We start from the raw sequence: 18,010 nt of genomic DNA on the forward strand, positions 1-18,010 counted from the left end.
AACCATTACACGGATTCTCAAAATGTTCCGCCATTTTTAAAACGTTTTGAAACGAAGTTTTCTCGCAGTGTGGCGGGTTGCGAGGGGCTTGCTATCCAGGATGTATAGTAATTTTAATTATAGTAATTTTAATTGAGGGAGAAAAATCTTGGCTTAATGAGCATAATCAATAAGACCGAGAAAAAAAGATGGAATTTTGAGAGATTAATTGGTGCGCCTATATACAGTGTGTGTGTGTGTATATATATATATATATATATATATATATATATATATATATATATATATATATATACATACATATATATATATATATATATATATATATATATATATATATATATATATATATATATACATACATATATACATATATATATATATATATATATATATATATATATATATATATATATATATATATATATATATATATATATATATATATATATGCGCTTCGTCGCTGTAGGATCTCGCGTGTGGGATCGAATCCTGTTATGGAACCCGAAGGTTTCCTCTTTCATTCCCGGCTTGATTAAAGGCTTGTAGAGCTAAGTGAATCCTAAAAAAAAAAGTGTGATGAAGTCGAGAAGTGAAAACATCATTGTAGTTTTTGAAAATACATTCATACTTACAGGAGAGCCAGAAGACGAGGCAAAATTACAGACATTAATATTCCTTGCTCAAATAGAGGCACAGCCGAGCTTTCAGGAATTCAATAGGGTAGTTACCTAGAAAATTACATAAAATGAAATATTAAGAAAACTACACTGACTATCTATGTATAAAAGTATATAAAAACAACCCTAATTACGAAGAGCACTTCAAAATACACAATGATGCAAAGTACAAATATAAAATAAGTGAAATAAAAGAATTTTATAATGAAGCACGGAGAAAGAATATAATCAAGACTGACGTGGAACCAATGGCTAAATAAGAGGAAACTACAAGCTAACCACTAACCATCGAATAAAATCACTGAGCACATAAATTAAAAATGAATAAAAGAAAAATACTCAATGAAATACAAATTGTATTCTGGAGAACGTTCTGTTCAAGTCTGTGGTTAAAAGACATATGGGTAAGATAAGGACTGAAACCAGAAAATTCTAGTTTCAGCTCTTATCTTTCCCACAGCACTTTTCACACAGACACGACCGTATACTCGTAGTTTGGTTTGTACTTTCTTCTTGTTTAGTCATTGTTTCCATGTCATTTTTAATTTTGTCTTGTTATTCATTTGTATACTGTCTTTTGATTTATTTACTGAATATTTTTACTTTCCATCATTGCGTATTTTTTAAGTGTCCGTTATTATTAAGATTGGGTTAAGTACTTTTATATCTAGCTAATCAGTGTCGTTTTCTTACTATTTCATTTTGCAATTTTCATACGTAACTACCTGATAATGGGAAATGTAATGAATTTCCGAAAACCTAAATGTGCCTCACTATGTGAATAAAGAATAATAATGTCTGCAATTCTTCAGTTTTCCACTTATTCCTTTTTATCACCGACATGGCATGATTAAATGAGTGTCACAATTATCCTTAAAGAAGTTCATTTCGGTCATGAATTAAGTGGCTACATTCATGTAGTATCAGAAAAACTGAACAGAACACAACAGAGAGAGAGAGAGAGAGAGAGAGAGAGAGAGAGAGAGAGAGAGAGAGACTGACTTGACTTACCTGTCTCTTCTTCTTGTGCTTTCCGCAGGACAGCCGCTCCGCAAGATTGGTGAGGAGGCCGCACAACGAGATCACAGCGCTTTGCCTGCTGACGTCGCTACCTGAGGAGCTATCGCCTCCAATAACCACCACTCCTCCTCCTCCTCCCCCTCCTCTTCCCCCATCTTCTCCTGCTGCTGCTCCTCCTCCTCCTCCTTCGCCTCCTCCACCAGCACTCCACCTTTGCCCTTGTTCCTCAACCCATTCATGCTCGTTTGTAGCGCTGGATGGGCCACCTCCCATCCACTTCAGACAAGGCATGGTGACTGGAGGAAGAGTGACCTGGAGTCGGGGATGGTAATTCGGCGGCTAATGCAGACTGCGAGAGTTTTACTGGCACTCATAATTGGGGGGAGGAAATGCGCTCACGAGGAGGCCCTCTGGCACTGATCAGGTTACCTTCATTTAGCTTTTTTCTTGATAAACCTTCTTCCCATCATTTCCTTAGATTAACACACAGACACTTAAAATACAGCAATAACAACACCACACTGAGACACTGCAGCACAAAACACTGAAATAATTAGCCTACGAAAGGAAGTAAAAATGTGTATCTAAATCTGTAACACTTATTTCATTTTCTTTCCTAATTATCCTGCGCTAAAAATTCTCCACCAATAAAAACGTGTTCCTTGTTTTCTCAACTTTGCCACTGAATTTTTTATTTTCTTTTTCCAGTATTGTAGTAGTATTTTAAGGAGTCTCAAAATATTCTGTGCTTTTTATAGTCCCCATTTTGTAAATGACTCATGCAGATTTGCAATTACATGTGTCATTCAAAGGTTTAGTTTCATTTTAGGCACACCTGTGTCTATTCAAAACCCTAAAAATAAAACAGAATACTTAACATCGACTTCCCAGAAACACTTTTGGGATTATGTACATTTGTTTATATATATACACATACAGTATATATATATACATTATATATACATACATATGTATATTATACATATATATATATATATATATATATATATATACAAAATTTGTATAAATATATATATATAAAATTATATATAATATATATATATATATATATATATATATATATATATATATATATATATATATATATATATATATATATATATATATATATACACATACACAAACACACACAAGCTTGTGAATACCTTTTTGCTTTTAACAGCATTCACAGCACAAGATCCTATGGAAGAAATGTAGCAAGAAACAAAACTGAATAGCAAGAAAAGGAGTGAAGCTTCCAACCATTAATCATCATTATCCTTCAGTGAATTATTTGAAGTAACTAAAGTGCCAGATTTTTTACTTGAAATCACTTTATGAAAACATTCTCAACGCCCCATAATAAAGTCTCAAAATGATTTTTGAAAATCAAGACGAAGAACCATTTATGCAGAAAGAAACGTAATAAATACCATACAAGTGAAAACTATTTTTTAGACAAAATATATCTATTGGATTGCAGCAATTATTATCAACAGTAACCTAATGGAATTTTTCCCCTGTTTTCTAATGACATAAAAGTGAGCATGCGTATGTGTGATGTGTGTTTATCTATGTATATATATATATATATATATATATATATATATATATATATATATATATATATATATATGCATTATTATTTTTATTACTGTTATTATTAACATTATTTTATGATTATTATTTTTATTCAGAACATGAACCCAATTCACATGGAACAAGCTCACAAGGGCCACTGACTTGAAATTTAGGCTTCCAACGAATATGGTGTTCATTTGAGAGAAGTAACAAAAGGTAATGGGAAAAACAGACAGAGGAGAACAATTATTAGAAAAGAAAAAATAGGGGAGGATGGAATGGAAAATCTGTACGGGATCTGCTAAGTGTTTTCGTTTTACTGGAGTTCAGCCTCATACCCCACCGACTACGCCATTCACTAATCCGCTCCATGCTACGATTGAGACTAAGGGCAGCTTCATAAGTGGAGACTTCACTACGCCCACAAATGTTGCATCATCGGCATATTGAACAATCTTGTTTTCCAGGCCAACAACCATACAACTTGTATACACTAATATTAACAGTGGACCAAGATCACTACCCTGTGGAACTCCATATACAATAGGTCTTGGTTCGCTACAGATCCCATCAACGGTGACACACACACACACACACACACACACACACACATATATATATATACATACATATATATATAACATATTTTTATTTATAACATATTTTTTTATCCACCGAGAGAAGGGGGAATGTGTGCTCCAAGCGTTACTCTTTCTTTCCTACGTACGGCTTCACCAATGGTGACTGACTGGAGCCAGTGCTAGGCTATTCGTCTACGATGATATAAGGATCAGTGACGTGGCTATATATATATATATATATATATATATATATATATATATATATATATATATATATATATATATATATATATATATATATATATATATATATATATATATATATATATATATATATATATATATATATATATATACAGTATATATATATATGTGTAAATAAAATGCATGTTTGTATGGATATTCAGTATATACACACATGCATACATATGTATAACATCAAACCGTTTTCCGCTAATAAGGGATGGCTCCGAACGAATTATAGAACAACTTAACTATCACTGCCATATTCATATTTAAACAGCTGGATCATGATGAACTGCCTGCATATGAAACTTTTGTAATTATACACACACAAACACACACACACGTATACATACATAAATAAATACATATTATATTATACATACATACATACACACACTATATCCATAAAGGACAACTCTCGCCCAATTCACAGAACTTTGAAGCAGTATCTCTCAAAATAATAATAAATGTCACTGGCAGGCAAAGAGCATGCAGCGATCTCCTGCGCCAAGACAAGAGAAGAGAAACAGAAAAGAAAAAGGAGAGGAGCTGATGGTCAATGTCGCAGCACAAAATTCATTCCGCTAAGAGAGAAACGAGGCATGGTCTCGTGTGACAAAACTGGAGCTGTATTTTTTTCGTTTGGGGAATTGGTACCGCCTCCGAGCCCATTGGACACCTCTTCCCGGAAAACACTCGGTTTACATTGCCTGTTATAGGTGGTCTATCCTGTTTGTTTCTCTCTCACGTAAATTAACAAGAACAAAACCGCAAACTAACGGTACCATTGCAGGAGTTCCCTCTCCGGATCTAAGTTAAATATACCTTAGTTTTACCAGACCACTGAGGTGATTAACAGCTCTCCTAGAGAGGGCTGGCCCGAAGGATTAGATTTATTTTACGTGGCTAAGAACCATTTGGTTACTTAGCAACGGGACCTACAGCTTATTGTGGAATCCGAACCACATTATAGCGAGAAATGAATTTCTATCACCAGAAATAAATTCTTCTAATTCTTCATTAGCCGGCCGGAGACTCGAACTCGGGCCCACAGCTCTACCGACTTGCCCAACGAGGAACTCTCTCCGGATCTGAGGCATACACGTCCACAAGAAGGAAACCGCAAAAAAAAAAATAAATAAATAAATAAAAATACATAAATAAATAGAATCAGTATTTTCCGTCACCCAAGCATACAAAGCACATAAACCCCAACGCACATATACCTTCCACATATAAAAATAGGACAAAGTTGAATATGCAGTCAAAGTCATTTAAATGCAGATTCTGAGGCAGTTAAGATGAATATTCGTTATGCACTTCCTATGACGTTACCACGCGCAAATTAGAGAAAAAATTAGCAAACTTTCCTATTTAAATATGGAAATCAAGTGGACTAAAAGACCGAAAATATATGAATGCTTAAATTCTAGGAGTTAAATGATAAAACAGATCTGAATCACGCTATTTGTGCAAAATTATACACCCACTTTCCAAGAAAAAAAAAATCTAAATTACTGTTAAACAGAGTACCTCGCTTCCTCTAAACGGCCAATGCTAAGCTAGTTCGTTTTTCGAAATTATCCCACAAAGGAATAAACTCATAAATTATTCAAGACCACTGGATAATGACTTCTTAATTTTTGCAAATACAGTTCAAAGAAAACTATTCAAACTTGGCTTGATTAAGAAGGGTTTAATATTAAATTCAATCTAGATTTCCCAGAAAGGTTAATAAAAATTTCATGAGAAAAAATTTTCACATTTCACAAAACTAAAAATCTATCTAAATGCTAATGTCGCAACTTGTTTGGGATGAAGGAAACAACTCCATCTAGTGGATGACAACATAACTTCCTTTGCTTAGTTTAAATAAGCCTTCAATTAAAAGATTAAAACAAATTCGCTCTGTTACACCAGGACTCAATCTAAAGGATTACACAGAGGCCGTTCAACAGTAAGTATAATTTACTGTAGAAAATGATAGTGTAATCTGAATGAATCCAATAAAATTCACCTAAAGGAATTAAGAACTGTATATGATAGTACAAACTCAAATTAAAGTGTAGATCCTTAATTCTTCTGGATGATGGAAAACGCCATCAAAGGAACTGAATCACAACCTCTTGTGGGTGACTGAATTAAAATGATTCTTTTGCATAGCTGAGCAAGACCTACGTTCAAAGGATTACATAAAAACCTTAGCAGATGACCTAAAAAAAAACCTTAGCAGATGACCTAAAAAAAAGTATAGAGATAAAATACATATTTTGAATGTCTGGAACAAAACTCAAGGAAATAATGTAAGCTTAACATTACGATACATAAAAACTACGTTTAATACTTTATAAATAACGTTTGCATTACTAAAACGGGAGAATGGATAGACTGAATATGTTTCTACGAAGCAAGTATGCAATCAAGGATGACATCTAGAATTTTTAATACGTTGCGTGCAGTTAAAGGAACATTGTCAATGAAAAGATCTAAGCGTAAAGAATCCAAATTATTGGAACTAATCCATCAAACAGTACCAGTAAATATAATTGCCTTCTTTTGAGATCAAATTCGTTTGGCACTATTCCTTGAACCAAGAGGTCATTCAGTTCTCTGGTAATATTATTGCTAAGCAAAGGAATTGGCTTAACTCAGGTGTTACAGATCAATAAATCATACCTTCTCGTTAATTTTTTTCCCCCGAAAGTTTTTAGTTAAAACTGGAGCCAATTCATACTAGCGCTAACAGGTGTCTCGGTTATTGCTAAGGTAAATACTTGTAAATTTATTACCGCCCCTAACAACTGTGCCGTAACAAATAACATCACAGTGCATTTCCAGCACCATAACTGAGAAAAGAGGCTCTAGCATCTACTACCCACAAGGGAACAACAGAACATGGCCGTAAAACTATAAATCCTCTTGGTACCAATAACTGAATGGGATAGAAACGAAGAACTATCAATGTTAAGATAAATATTGGCGATCAATATGGCTGAACATACCCTACTAAACATACAAAGTTAAATATATGGCGACATACGACTCTGTTATACTACGAAAGATTTACCAAAAGAATACAAACCTAACTGAAACTGTTTTAACAAGTTTATACTTATTCAGGCACAACCTCCTCTCACTCCTCAAAGCTTCCGAATCACTCACTCCCTTCACAGAGGGATTTTTCCTACGCTCTTTCCTTTATAACTCTGATATATCATTTCATCTATCCTACTTTTTCCACCATATCTTTGTCACATCTTTTGCATTTCTAACACATACTGCGCAACACATTCATATCATGAACCTTTTTATCGTTATTCGTATACAGTGTTCAAACTTCACTGCCATAAAGCAGAATAGGTCAACAAGAACTTCAACAATACCAAAATCTGTTTGCATAAAAACGCCTCTTCCTTTTTAAGTCATTTGTATATATCACCCTACTTTCCTTTCCGTGTTTTACTACTCTGTGAGTCATTTCTTCTCTTATCCCACATTACATTTACATTATTTTTACTCAATCATACCATAAGACACATAACGCGACATTACCTTGGTTATCTCTGAATTATCAATATTGGCACAATTATAAATGTAATATAACATATTGTCACTGGACACTAATAAGAGAGAGAGAGAGAGAGAGAGAGAGATTGATTGATTAATTGAGGGTTATCTGGCGTCACAACTACCAGGGTCACCGACGCCGCAGAGAGAGAGAGAGAGAGAGAGAGAGAGAGAGAGGTAAAACACTATTTCCGCTTATCTCTCAATAAAGTGATTAACAATGATCTAGTGAATGTAATAATATTAATCGATTTCAGTTCCAAAAATCCTTTCAATTTTAGCATGATACAGCAAAAATAAAGATCATAAAATAATAAAAAAAAAACTGCATAAAATGATTGCACATTCGCAGTGAGAGAGATAGAGAGGGAGAAACAGAGAGAAAGAGAGATGGGGGGGGGGAGTTGTTGGCAGTCCTTAACTACTTACGTGTTTAAATAATCAAATTAAGACATAGTAAATTATTACAAAAGAAAGAGAAATAAAGAACATCTCAATAGAAAACAGACACTGATAAGAAACGAAAAAATACTGAGCACTCGCAGAGAGAGAGAGACAGAGAGAGAGAGAGAGAGAGAGAGAGAGAGAGAGAGAGAGAGACTGGCAGCCCGTCAATCATTCTTGTCGGGTGCCCTTGGAAAGCCACGATGAAAAGATTTTGTGTGTTTGTCCTCAAATACTTCGTATGAATAAAAATTATCTGTGTATTTATCCACCTATCTACAAACGAAATACTTAACATGGAAGCGAAATAATGAAGATGACTAGATTTGTGGAAGAGTTTGACAAGAGGGACGTGAGAAGCATAGCAAGGAGAAAAGACTGACTGGTGGATAGGGCTAAAGACATGGAAGCATAGGGAGTAGATGAGACGCTGGTAAGATTCCATGATCGAGTCATGGAAACATCATGGAGTGTTGGTGAAATATCATGGAGTGTTGGTGAAACATCATGGAGTGTTGGTGACTATAGGAAGCTACGAAGCGGGAATCAAATCAGTACGTGGTGGCATGAAGAAATGAAAGGTTTGCTGAAGGAAAAAGGTCACCTGTGGGTAGGCAGAAGTATGAATAAGGTGGTGTGTAAGAATTTTAGGAAGAATCAGTTCTAGTACAGGGAAGTAAATGCAGTGAGAAAGGTTGATGCACAAATTTGATCTGTAGGTAATGGATTTAAATGGCAATTTGCTGTCAGAAGTCATAGTAGTTTTGGCTTGATGGGCCGAATATTTTATAGCATTGTCAAATAGGAAATATAGAGGACAGGCAAAGGTGAACGATGCAAGATTTGAAAACGTTAATTTACGTTTCAGAATGCCAGTGGAATTGGCTGTTGTAGAAGTGAGGACAATAAAGAGGTTCAAGAATGGACTGCAAAGTTGAAAGGATTTTAAGTTAACTACTGTGCCACAATGGAGAGAGAGAGAGAGAGAGAGAGAGAGAGAGAGAGAGAGAGAGAGAGAGTAGGCGGAGAGGAGGCGTTAAAAGGTTCGAAAATAAACGGTCAGTGAATTCCTAAAGCCTCCCTAAGTCTTTGCCACATTTCGAAATGTTAACGATCTGCATCAACTAAGACACCTGATGACGTCATTAGGCAATGGCGTCACGACGACAGAGTAAAAAGTAATGCATCGTAGCTTACTGCCAACACGGAGCTACCACTACATCAAGGGCGATTAACTCCTTTTTCATTTAGGTTCTTCTAACGCGAAAATGTCCCGGATAAGAACACCACGAAATGACGTAGAATACACGTAACAGAACGGCAAATGAATGATGCAAGACACTTATAATAGATCGTGCCGAGAATTCGCCACCGTCTCCTTGGGACTATTGCTTATGCCGGCCAACAAAGAGGAAGAGGAAGAGGTACAAATAACGAACGGGTGGGAAATTCCTTATCCGTCTTTCTTCGTATCTATCTTCTCTGTAGGGAACCTAACGTATAAAAATGAAAGAGTTTCCAGTAACTGTTGGTTAAACGTTGTTAAAAGAGCACATTTTTTTCGGGTATTAGTTACGAATTAGTAATAACGTTGTTTTAGTAGAGAATAGTTAAAAAATATATTTAAAAAATTGAGCAAAACTTCGGGTCGAATTCTGGAGAAAAGAGATACAGAAAAAGAATCCCATTGCTGGATTTTTATCCCTTGCTTCCTATTCCAGACATTTGTGAAGTTAATTTTGTATAGCTACGAATGATTTCAGATCGGGTGACAGGGAAAGACAAAAGAAAAAGAAAAACAAGGTAAAGAGCAAGAACTACATAGCTGAGGAACTGCGTTTAGAGGAGATATGAAAGCAACTCAAAACCAAAAATGGATGTACTGGTATTAATAGAAAGTGGTGTTTCTATGAATAAGCAGGTAAACATAATGATTTAGTGAATCAACATCCAAATTTAGAACAAGAGGAATCGACCCAGGCGTCGACAGAATTCTGTCTGCCCTTACAATATCAGCAATAATTAAAATTTTCATCAGGTAGATATCTCTTGACTTAGGTGCATTACGAGTAAAAACGAATCCGGTGCGAAGGAAAAACCGATTTTGTTTGCTGAACGAAAATGCAAAATCTGTATTTGTGTTTTTGTGTGTGTTAGGGTAACAGTCACATAGACGGAACTCTTGAACCTCGTTCTAACATTACAACGTTTATTCTATCAATGTTGAAATAATAATAATAATAATAATAATAATAATAATAATAATAATAATAATAATAATAATATGGAGAAGCAAATCCACAGTTATGTATATGTACATATATTCAAAGATAAATCAATATAGATAGCTTTTGGGAACTATGAGTATTTTTAATAATAATAATAATAATAATAATAATAATAATAATAATAATAATAATAATAATAATAATAATAATAATAGCAGAAGTAAAAATCATTCAACCACCCCCAAGGGAACAGTTATGTTGAGCTCAACTGAAAGGGTGGGAATCAAACCTCATGTTTTTTCACATCTCGCTGCTTCACAGAAAAACGGTATATCCATACCAGTACCCCTCACAGCTTCGCACCACAATCTACCACAGCACCAGCAAAAGTAAGAGAAGTTAATCCTTTGCCACAGACCTAGAAATAAGCGAGAGTCACCAAGGCCAAACGACGCAACAAAGGGGAATCACCTTCAACTCGCATCGTCACATACTAAGAAAACCAGCTGGCAAACATTTGTGTTCGAGTGAAAACAAGTGTCCCCCAGTTGAAGACTTTTTGGAAAGAGGCGCGAAACACCTGTCGCGCGTTTGCCACCCAGCACACACGTTTGTTGCCAACAGGAACCACGATCGAATTTACGAAAACAAAACATTGCCTGCTGTCCTACAGGAGCACGAACAAGTGTGTTTGTACTGGATGCAAACAGTGAGGTTTCATGAACTTTTATAATGAGCGTAATAATGAATTATTGGTTAACGGGGGTTTTTACTTTTCCACAACGTAAGCAAATCACAAGCGGATGTACCTTCATTGTACACACACACACACATAATATATATATATATATATATATATATATATATATATATATATATATATATATATATATATATATATATATATATATATATATATATATATATATATATATATATATATATATATATATATATATAGATAGAGAGAGAGAGAGAGAGAGAGAGAGAGAGAGAGCTTCTACTGATCACATTTTTTCCAGATTTATAAGTATTTGTAATAGCCACATTAGTTTATTAAATTCTCGATTCCTTTCCTCTTTTTAGAAACGCCTATGAAGGCTCTCAGTGATAGGCGTATCCAAAAATCGGCGACCAGCCACACACACATACATACATACACACACACACACACATATATATATATATATATATATATATATATATATATATATATATATATATATATATATATATATATATATATATATATATATATATATATATATATATATATATATATATATATATATATATATATATATATATATATATTTATATATATATATATATATATATATATATATGTATATATATGACTTTCAAACCATGATGTGTGAGCAGGCGCAGAGCAGTGAGACGGCAATTACCATATGATCCCAGAAAAACAAAATACTTGTATAGCGTATTCCAGAGGTGAGAGAGAGAGAGAGAGAGAGAGAGAGAGAGAGAGAGAGAGAGAGAGAGAGAGAGAGAGAGAGAGAGAGAGTACAAACACACTTCCATAGTGGCATGAAATGCAATAAAACTGCGAAGTCACGTCTCCATAGACCCTCCTCGGTTGGAATCTCAATTGGCCTGGAGGCTCATGATTCCCCATACGGGAATTGCCGCACACTTCGGAAACCCGTAGGGATTGTTTGTGAAACCCTGAAATCCCAAAAGGAGATCACGAGAGGCTCTGGAATCTCATAAGAAAATGACTGGGATATTCTACGAAGCTTTAAAATCCTTTGCAAGTAATTACTAAAGACTCGGGCATCTCACGAGAAAAATTGCTGTAGAGTAAAATCCTATGAGGCAATTAGTAACGACTCTCGAATCTTACACGGAAACGGATAATGACTAGGCGCAGTTAAAACCGACTCTCGAATCTTACACGGAAACGGATAATGACTAGGCGCAGTTAAAACCGACTCTCGAATCTTACACGGAAACTGATAATGACTAGGCGCAGTTAAAACCGACTCTCGAATCTTACACGGAAACTGATAACGACTAGGCGCAGTTAAAACAGACTCTCGAATCTTACACGGAAACTGATAATGACTAGGCGCAGTTAAAACCGACTCTCGAATCTTACACGGAAACTGATAATGACTAGGCGCAGTTAAAACCGACTCTCGAATCTTACACGAAACTGATAATGACTAGGCGCAGTGAAAATCGACTCTCGAATCTTAGTTAAAAGGCGCAGTTAAAACCGACTCCGAATCTTACGGAAACTGATAACGACTAGGCGCAGTTAAAACAGACTCTCGAATCTTACACGAAACTGATAATGACTAGTCGCAGTTAAACCGACTCGAATCTTACACGAAACTGATGATGACTAGGCGCAGTTAAAACCGACTCTCGAATCTTACACGAAACTGATGATGATTAGATTAAAACCGACTCTCGAATCTTACACGGAAACGGATAATGACTAAAAAAACCGACTCTTGAATCTTACACGGAAACTAATACTAGGTGCAGTTAAAACCGACTCTCGAATCTTACACGGAAACTGATAACGACTAGGCGCAGTTAAAACAGACTGAATCTTACACGCTGATGATGATTAGGCAGTTAAAACCGACTCTCGAATCTTACACGGAAACTGATAACGACTAGGCGCAGTTAAAACAGACTCGAATCTTACACGAAACTGAAATTAGGCGCAGTTAAAACCGACTCTCGAATCTTACACGAAGGTTTGGTTAAAACCGACTCTCGAATCTTACACAGAAATTGATAACGACTAGCGCAGTTAAAACCGACTCTCGGAAAACTGATGATGACTAAAAAGTTAAAAACCGACTCTTTCTCTTACAAACTGATAACGACTAGGCGCAGTTAAAACAGACTCTCGATCTTAACGGAAACTGATAATGACTAGGCGCAGTTAAAACCGACTGTCGAATCTTACAAACCAGACTCTCGAATCTTACACGGAAACTGATGATGATTAGGCGCAGTTAAAACCGACTCTCGAATCTTACACGGAAACTGATGATGACTAGGCGCAGTTAAAACCGACTCTCGAATCTTACACGGAAACTGATAACGACTAGGCGCAGTTAAAACAGACTCTCAATCTTACACGGAAACTGATAATGACTTTAAAACCGACTGTCGAATCTTACGTGATAAACTACGATTAAAACAGACTCTCGAATCTTAAAACTGATGATGATTAGGCGCAGTTAAACCGACTCTCGAATCTTACATAAGTTAAAACCGACTCTCGAATCTTACACGGAAACTGATAACGACTTTAAAACCGACTCTCGAATCTTACGCGGAAACTGATGATGACTAGGCGCAGTTAAAACCGACTCTCGAAAATGGAAACTGATAACGACTTAGGCTTCGTTAAAACAGACTCTCGAATCTTACACGAAAATAATGACTAGGCGCAGTTAAAACCGACTGTCGAATCTTACACGGAAACTGATAACGACTTTAAAACAGACTCTCGAATCTTACACGGAAACTGATAATGACTAGTCGCAGTTAAAACCGACTCTCGAATCTTACACGGCAACTGATGATGACTAGGCGCAGTTAAAACCTAAGTGATTGGAATAACAAAAAGATCAAGGTTTGGAATAATGCAGGTGGAGTATCGCAAAGCTTGGAAAAATACAGATATAAAAATGTCAGCTTTTTCTCTCACTTCGCCGTAAGTCGCAGGAGAATGTCGCCATCTAGAAGTTCAAGGTAATCTTCGTTCCTCGTAAAAGATGTGAAAAGATTAGCTTCTTCATAAATCACGGCGTTTCTAGAACTTACCTCCTTACCCTAAAACATAATCATTCTGACACTAAGTTGCTCTGCCACAGAAACTTCAAATTTGACTAAACACGCTGAAAGCACCACTCAGGAGCAAAAACAACAGCAACTTAAAAATGTGAAGGATTTTAATATATAAGAAAGACGGGAGGGGAAATTTTTGTTTTATGTTAAGACCTCCGTCATCTGAATGCTGCCCGGGAACTAAAAAATGTTCACTGGACCTACAGCATTGAGACACCATCCTCATCTAATAAACCTATCCCCCAATTTTTCCTCTTTTCACAAAATAAACATTCCTTACCTGAGGCCTGACATTGCCAAATGCACGAAATATTGAAAGCAGCAAAAGTGACTAAGCCTCATTCTCAGGCCTGGGGAGATCTTGAACCTACAACCAAACTGTAGCAAGACTTCTCATTCCTTATACAAACGTCGGAACATTGCACTCAACGAAGGCCCTTTTGGGTTCTAAACTCACGCACCTCATACAAACACACTCACACTGGAAAGTTCCCTAACAACACCGACGACAAAAGCTGTTCTTTCATCGAAAGGATCGCCTGCACCCACACCTCCTTTTGTGAGTCCTACAATACAAGACAATGCAACGGTGACACATGAGCTCGATGTGGGCATCATGAACCCGATACCTCTTGGCAATCATTGGGCATCCGCGTGGGGGTCACTCGATGACGTCACGATGCAATTCCAAGCAATAAAGGTCGAACGGACATCAAAACACACCGACAATAGACCAAGTCAGCTTCCAAATGACAGCTAGGTTCTCTCTCTCTCTCACTCTCACTCTCTCTCTCTCTCTCTCACATACAAACAAACACTCATACACCCACGTAACTTGAAAGCTTGCTTTCATTTCTTTCTCTCTCTCTCTCTCTCTCTCTCTCTACGCATTTTCATACCAAGGCATGGGGTCATCCATTCTGAACGTGCAATGGAAAGCTTTATATTATTCTCACGCCTAGCTATCTCTAAGTTATAGTTCCTCGTAGGGCGAGTCGGTAGAGTACTCGGCTAGCACTCTGCTAGGCCCGAATTCGAGTCTCCGGCCGGTCAATGAAGAATTAGAGGAATTTATTTCTGGTGATAGAAATTCATTTCTCGGTATAATGAGGTTCGGATTCCACAATAAACTGTAGGTCCCGTTGCTAGGTAACCAATTGGTTCTTAGCCACGTAAAATAAGTCTAATCCTCCGGGCCAGCCCTAGGAGAGTTGTTAACCAGCTCAGTGGTCTGGTTAAACTAAGGTATACTTAATTTTATCTCTAAGTTATTTCATTTCTTTTTTACAAAACAAACCCATGAAATACTATAATGTTCTTGTCTCCACTGTGCTATATCTGAAAACAAGGTGAGCAAAAGCAGATAACTATCACTCCGTCAGTCGATAAATCCCACACAGAAAATATTATTTTTTCTATTTTCATTTAAACCCCCAGTTTTTAGCCTCTTGTACAGTACCACTCACGACACAGACATCAGTTCATTTTTCAAGTGGTTCGACTCTTATCTCCAACACGAAGCAATCTTGCTCTTGTGATAATACTTATCGGCGACTTGAAACAATCCAGATTACAATCTCAGGTCAGCACAGTCATTTCCAAATTCTATCAATAATGAGACATCTCCTGTTGACAAATGCATTATTATCTATTACTATCGCCACTATTTTTAACTTGATAAGACAAGTCCTTTCTCTGTGGTTAGGGGCACATACAAAAAAATATAGAAAAAATATACCTCCCATACAGTGGAATCACTGAAAACGATTATGACCAACCATAAATCAACCAGGTGCAAATTTTCAAATTTAAGTAAACTTAACTATCACCGTGAAAATAGTAACAATATTTACAAACATTCCGTAAATGTCAATTATTTTTTAGTGCGTGTACTACAAATAGTCCTTCAGGAAAGGTGCCCTCACAACAAAAGGTATAAAAACAATTACCGTTCGTTATGTTTTCTTTTCGGTGAGGAAGAAAGAATTGGCGATTACATAGTAGATACAGGATCTCTCAAAATTCAATTTCTACGTACGCACACACACACACATTCTATATATATATATATATATATATATATATATATATGTATGTATATATATATATATATATATATATATACATATATATATATATATATATATATATATATATATATATATATATATATATATATATATATATATATATATATATATATTTACATCAAACTAAACTACCGATCCTACATAGCATCTGATACAACACAACAAACACACACAAACTCATATATATATATATATATATATATATATATATATATATATATATATATATATATATATATATATATATATATATATATATCAATACAACCCATTATTATTCAACATTCCAATTGCAACTTACCAATGCAAGTAGCCATGACACGAAAAAAATAAAATCCTAACAGAAAATACTTTGTGTTAGCTAACGATCAGTTAGCTGAGTCACCCTGAACGGGAAGTGGGGACAGTTAATTGAAGGTACCGAGAACTTGGGGTAGGGAACTGAGCAGTCGAAGGCCTCCAGCAGAGAGGAATAGGAAGAAACCAGTATATAGCGAAAGACGAAAGCAACAGTTCCATAGTTAGTGAGTCTAAAGTTTCATTTCAAATTTCTCCATCTTTTGCATTGTTGAAAAAGTGGCAAGGGAATACGAACATTAATCACCCCTACCTTGTCTAACTTTTGTGTGGATGTTTTGTATAGACATTATGACAACATTATCATTATGTCTTACATTATTTTCATTCCGGAGCAAATGCCACCCTTCTAGCAAATAAATACCAGTTGAAAAATTATTTACTGAGAATTTTTCGTTTCAGGGTGATACTACTTTATTTTAAATGCGCATTTTCATGCAAAAGGCTGCACACCTTGATCACATTCCATCTGCAGACGAAAACATTGTGTTAGTTAGCGCTTATAACACAAGAATAAGGATACAACCTTGCAGCTGCGCATATAAAACGTCACTTTGTCTTTAACTAGTCGACAGCAGATAAGGCCAGTTAATAAAATCATATGTGTTTATTTCCTTATTCTAATAAACTTATATATAAAATTAAAAACAAAACCTACAGTGCAAATAAACATGCAGCATATCAGTTAGATATCTATACATAATATACTTATGTAGCATACATTAAAATAAGTAAGGTCTTCCTGGAAACCTTCCACACCAATGGACAAACAAGGTAGTCAAAGAGATTGCGACGGTAAACAAACAAGCAAAAATCCTTTGAAACTGAACAGACCCTGTTATGTTCATCCAATTACAACAGACAATAAGCTATTGTAAAGAGAACTTAATACCTCCGCACATGCGATCTCATTTGAGAAGAACGAATTTTCATTTGTGGCAATAGCAGAATTGCTGACTTCCAACTAAACGAATAAAAAATCGCATCAAACTCTGACAGGATCTCGTTCCAGATATCTAGTAACAAGGCATCACGAATAAGCTACATGAGACAGTACACAGATTAGGGGCAGAATAAAGCTGCCCCAAACCACGTTGGCCGAGGACACAATGTAGCTACACAAAACGGTACCGCTGAAGATTTAGCAAATTTGAAGACTACAAGACCTGAGGATACTGTAAAGCTGTACCTTACAGAGAAGCTAAGGATACGAAAAAGCTACGAAAAAACAGTAGCCTAGTCTAAGTCACCGAAGAAAGCTGCACTGAATAACGAAGATCAGGATACAGAGAAGCTGCACAAAATATGCAGCTGAAGGTATGAGAAAGATGTAGGCAACGCTGTAGCTGAGGACACAAGAAAGCAGCACTATAAGC

At 35.8% G+C, this 18,010-nt stretch overlaps 1 protein-coding gene across 8 annotated transcripts in view; it reads right to left on the reverse strand.

The window, feature by feature from the left end:
• The window catches only part of LOC136845736 (uncharacterized), a 466,679-nt gene that overhangs the window by 398,788 nt on the left and 49,881 nt on the right, over positions 1–18,010 (reverse strand). For all 8 annotated transcript variants that reach the window (XM_067115959.1, XM_067115958.1, XM_067115962.1 and 5 more), the window contains exon 2: positions 1,692–2,553. In XM_067115959.1, the coding sequence (XP_066972060.1) occupies positions 1,692–1,991 (300 nt within the window). In that variant the 5' untranslated portion in view covers positions 1,992–2,553. The remainder of the gene's footprint in view (positions 1–1,691; positions 2,554–18,010) is intronic.

The sequence above is a fragment of the Macrobrachium rosenbergii genome, chromosome 14 (assembly GCF_040412425.1).
Source record: "Macrobrachium rosenbergii isolate ZJJX-2024 chromosome 14, ASM4041242v1, whole genome shotgun sequence".
NCBI classification, from domain to species: Eukaryota; Metazoa; Arthropoda; class Malacostraca; order Decapoda; family Palaemonidae; genus Macrobrachium; species Macrobrachium rosenbergii.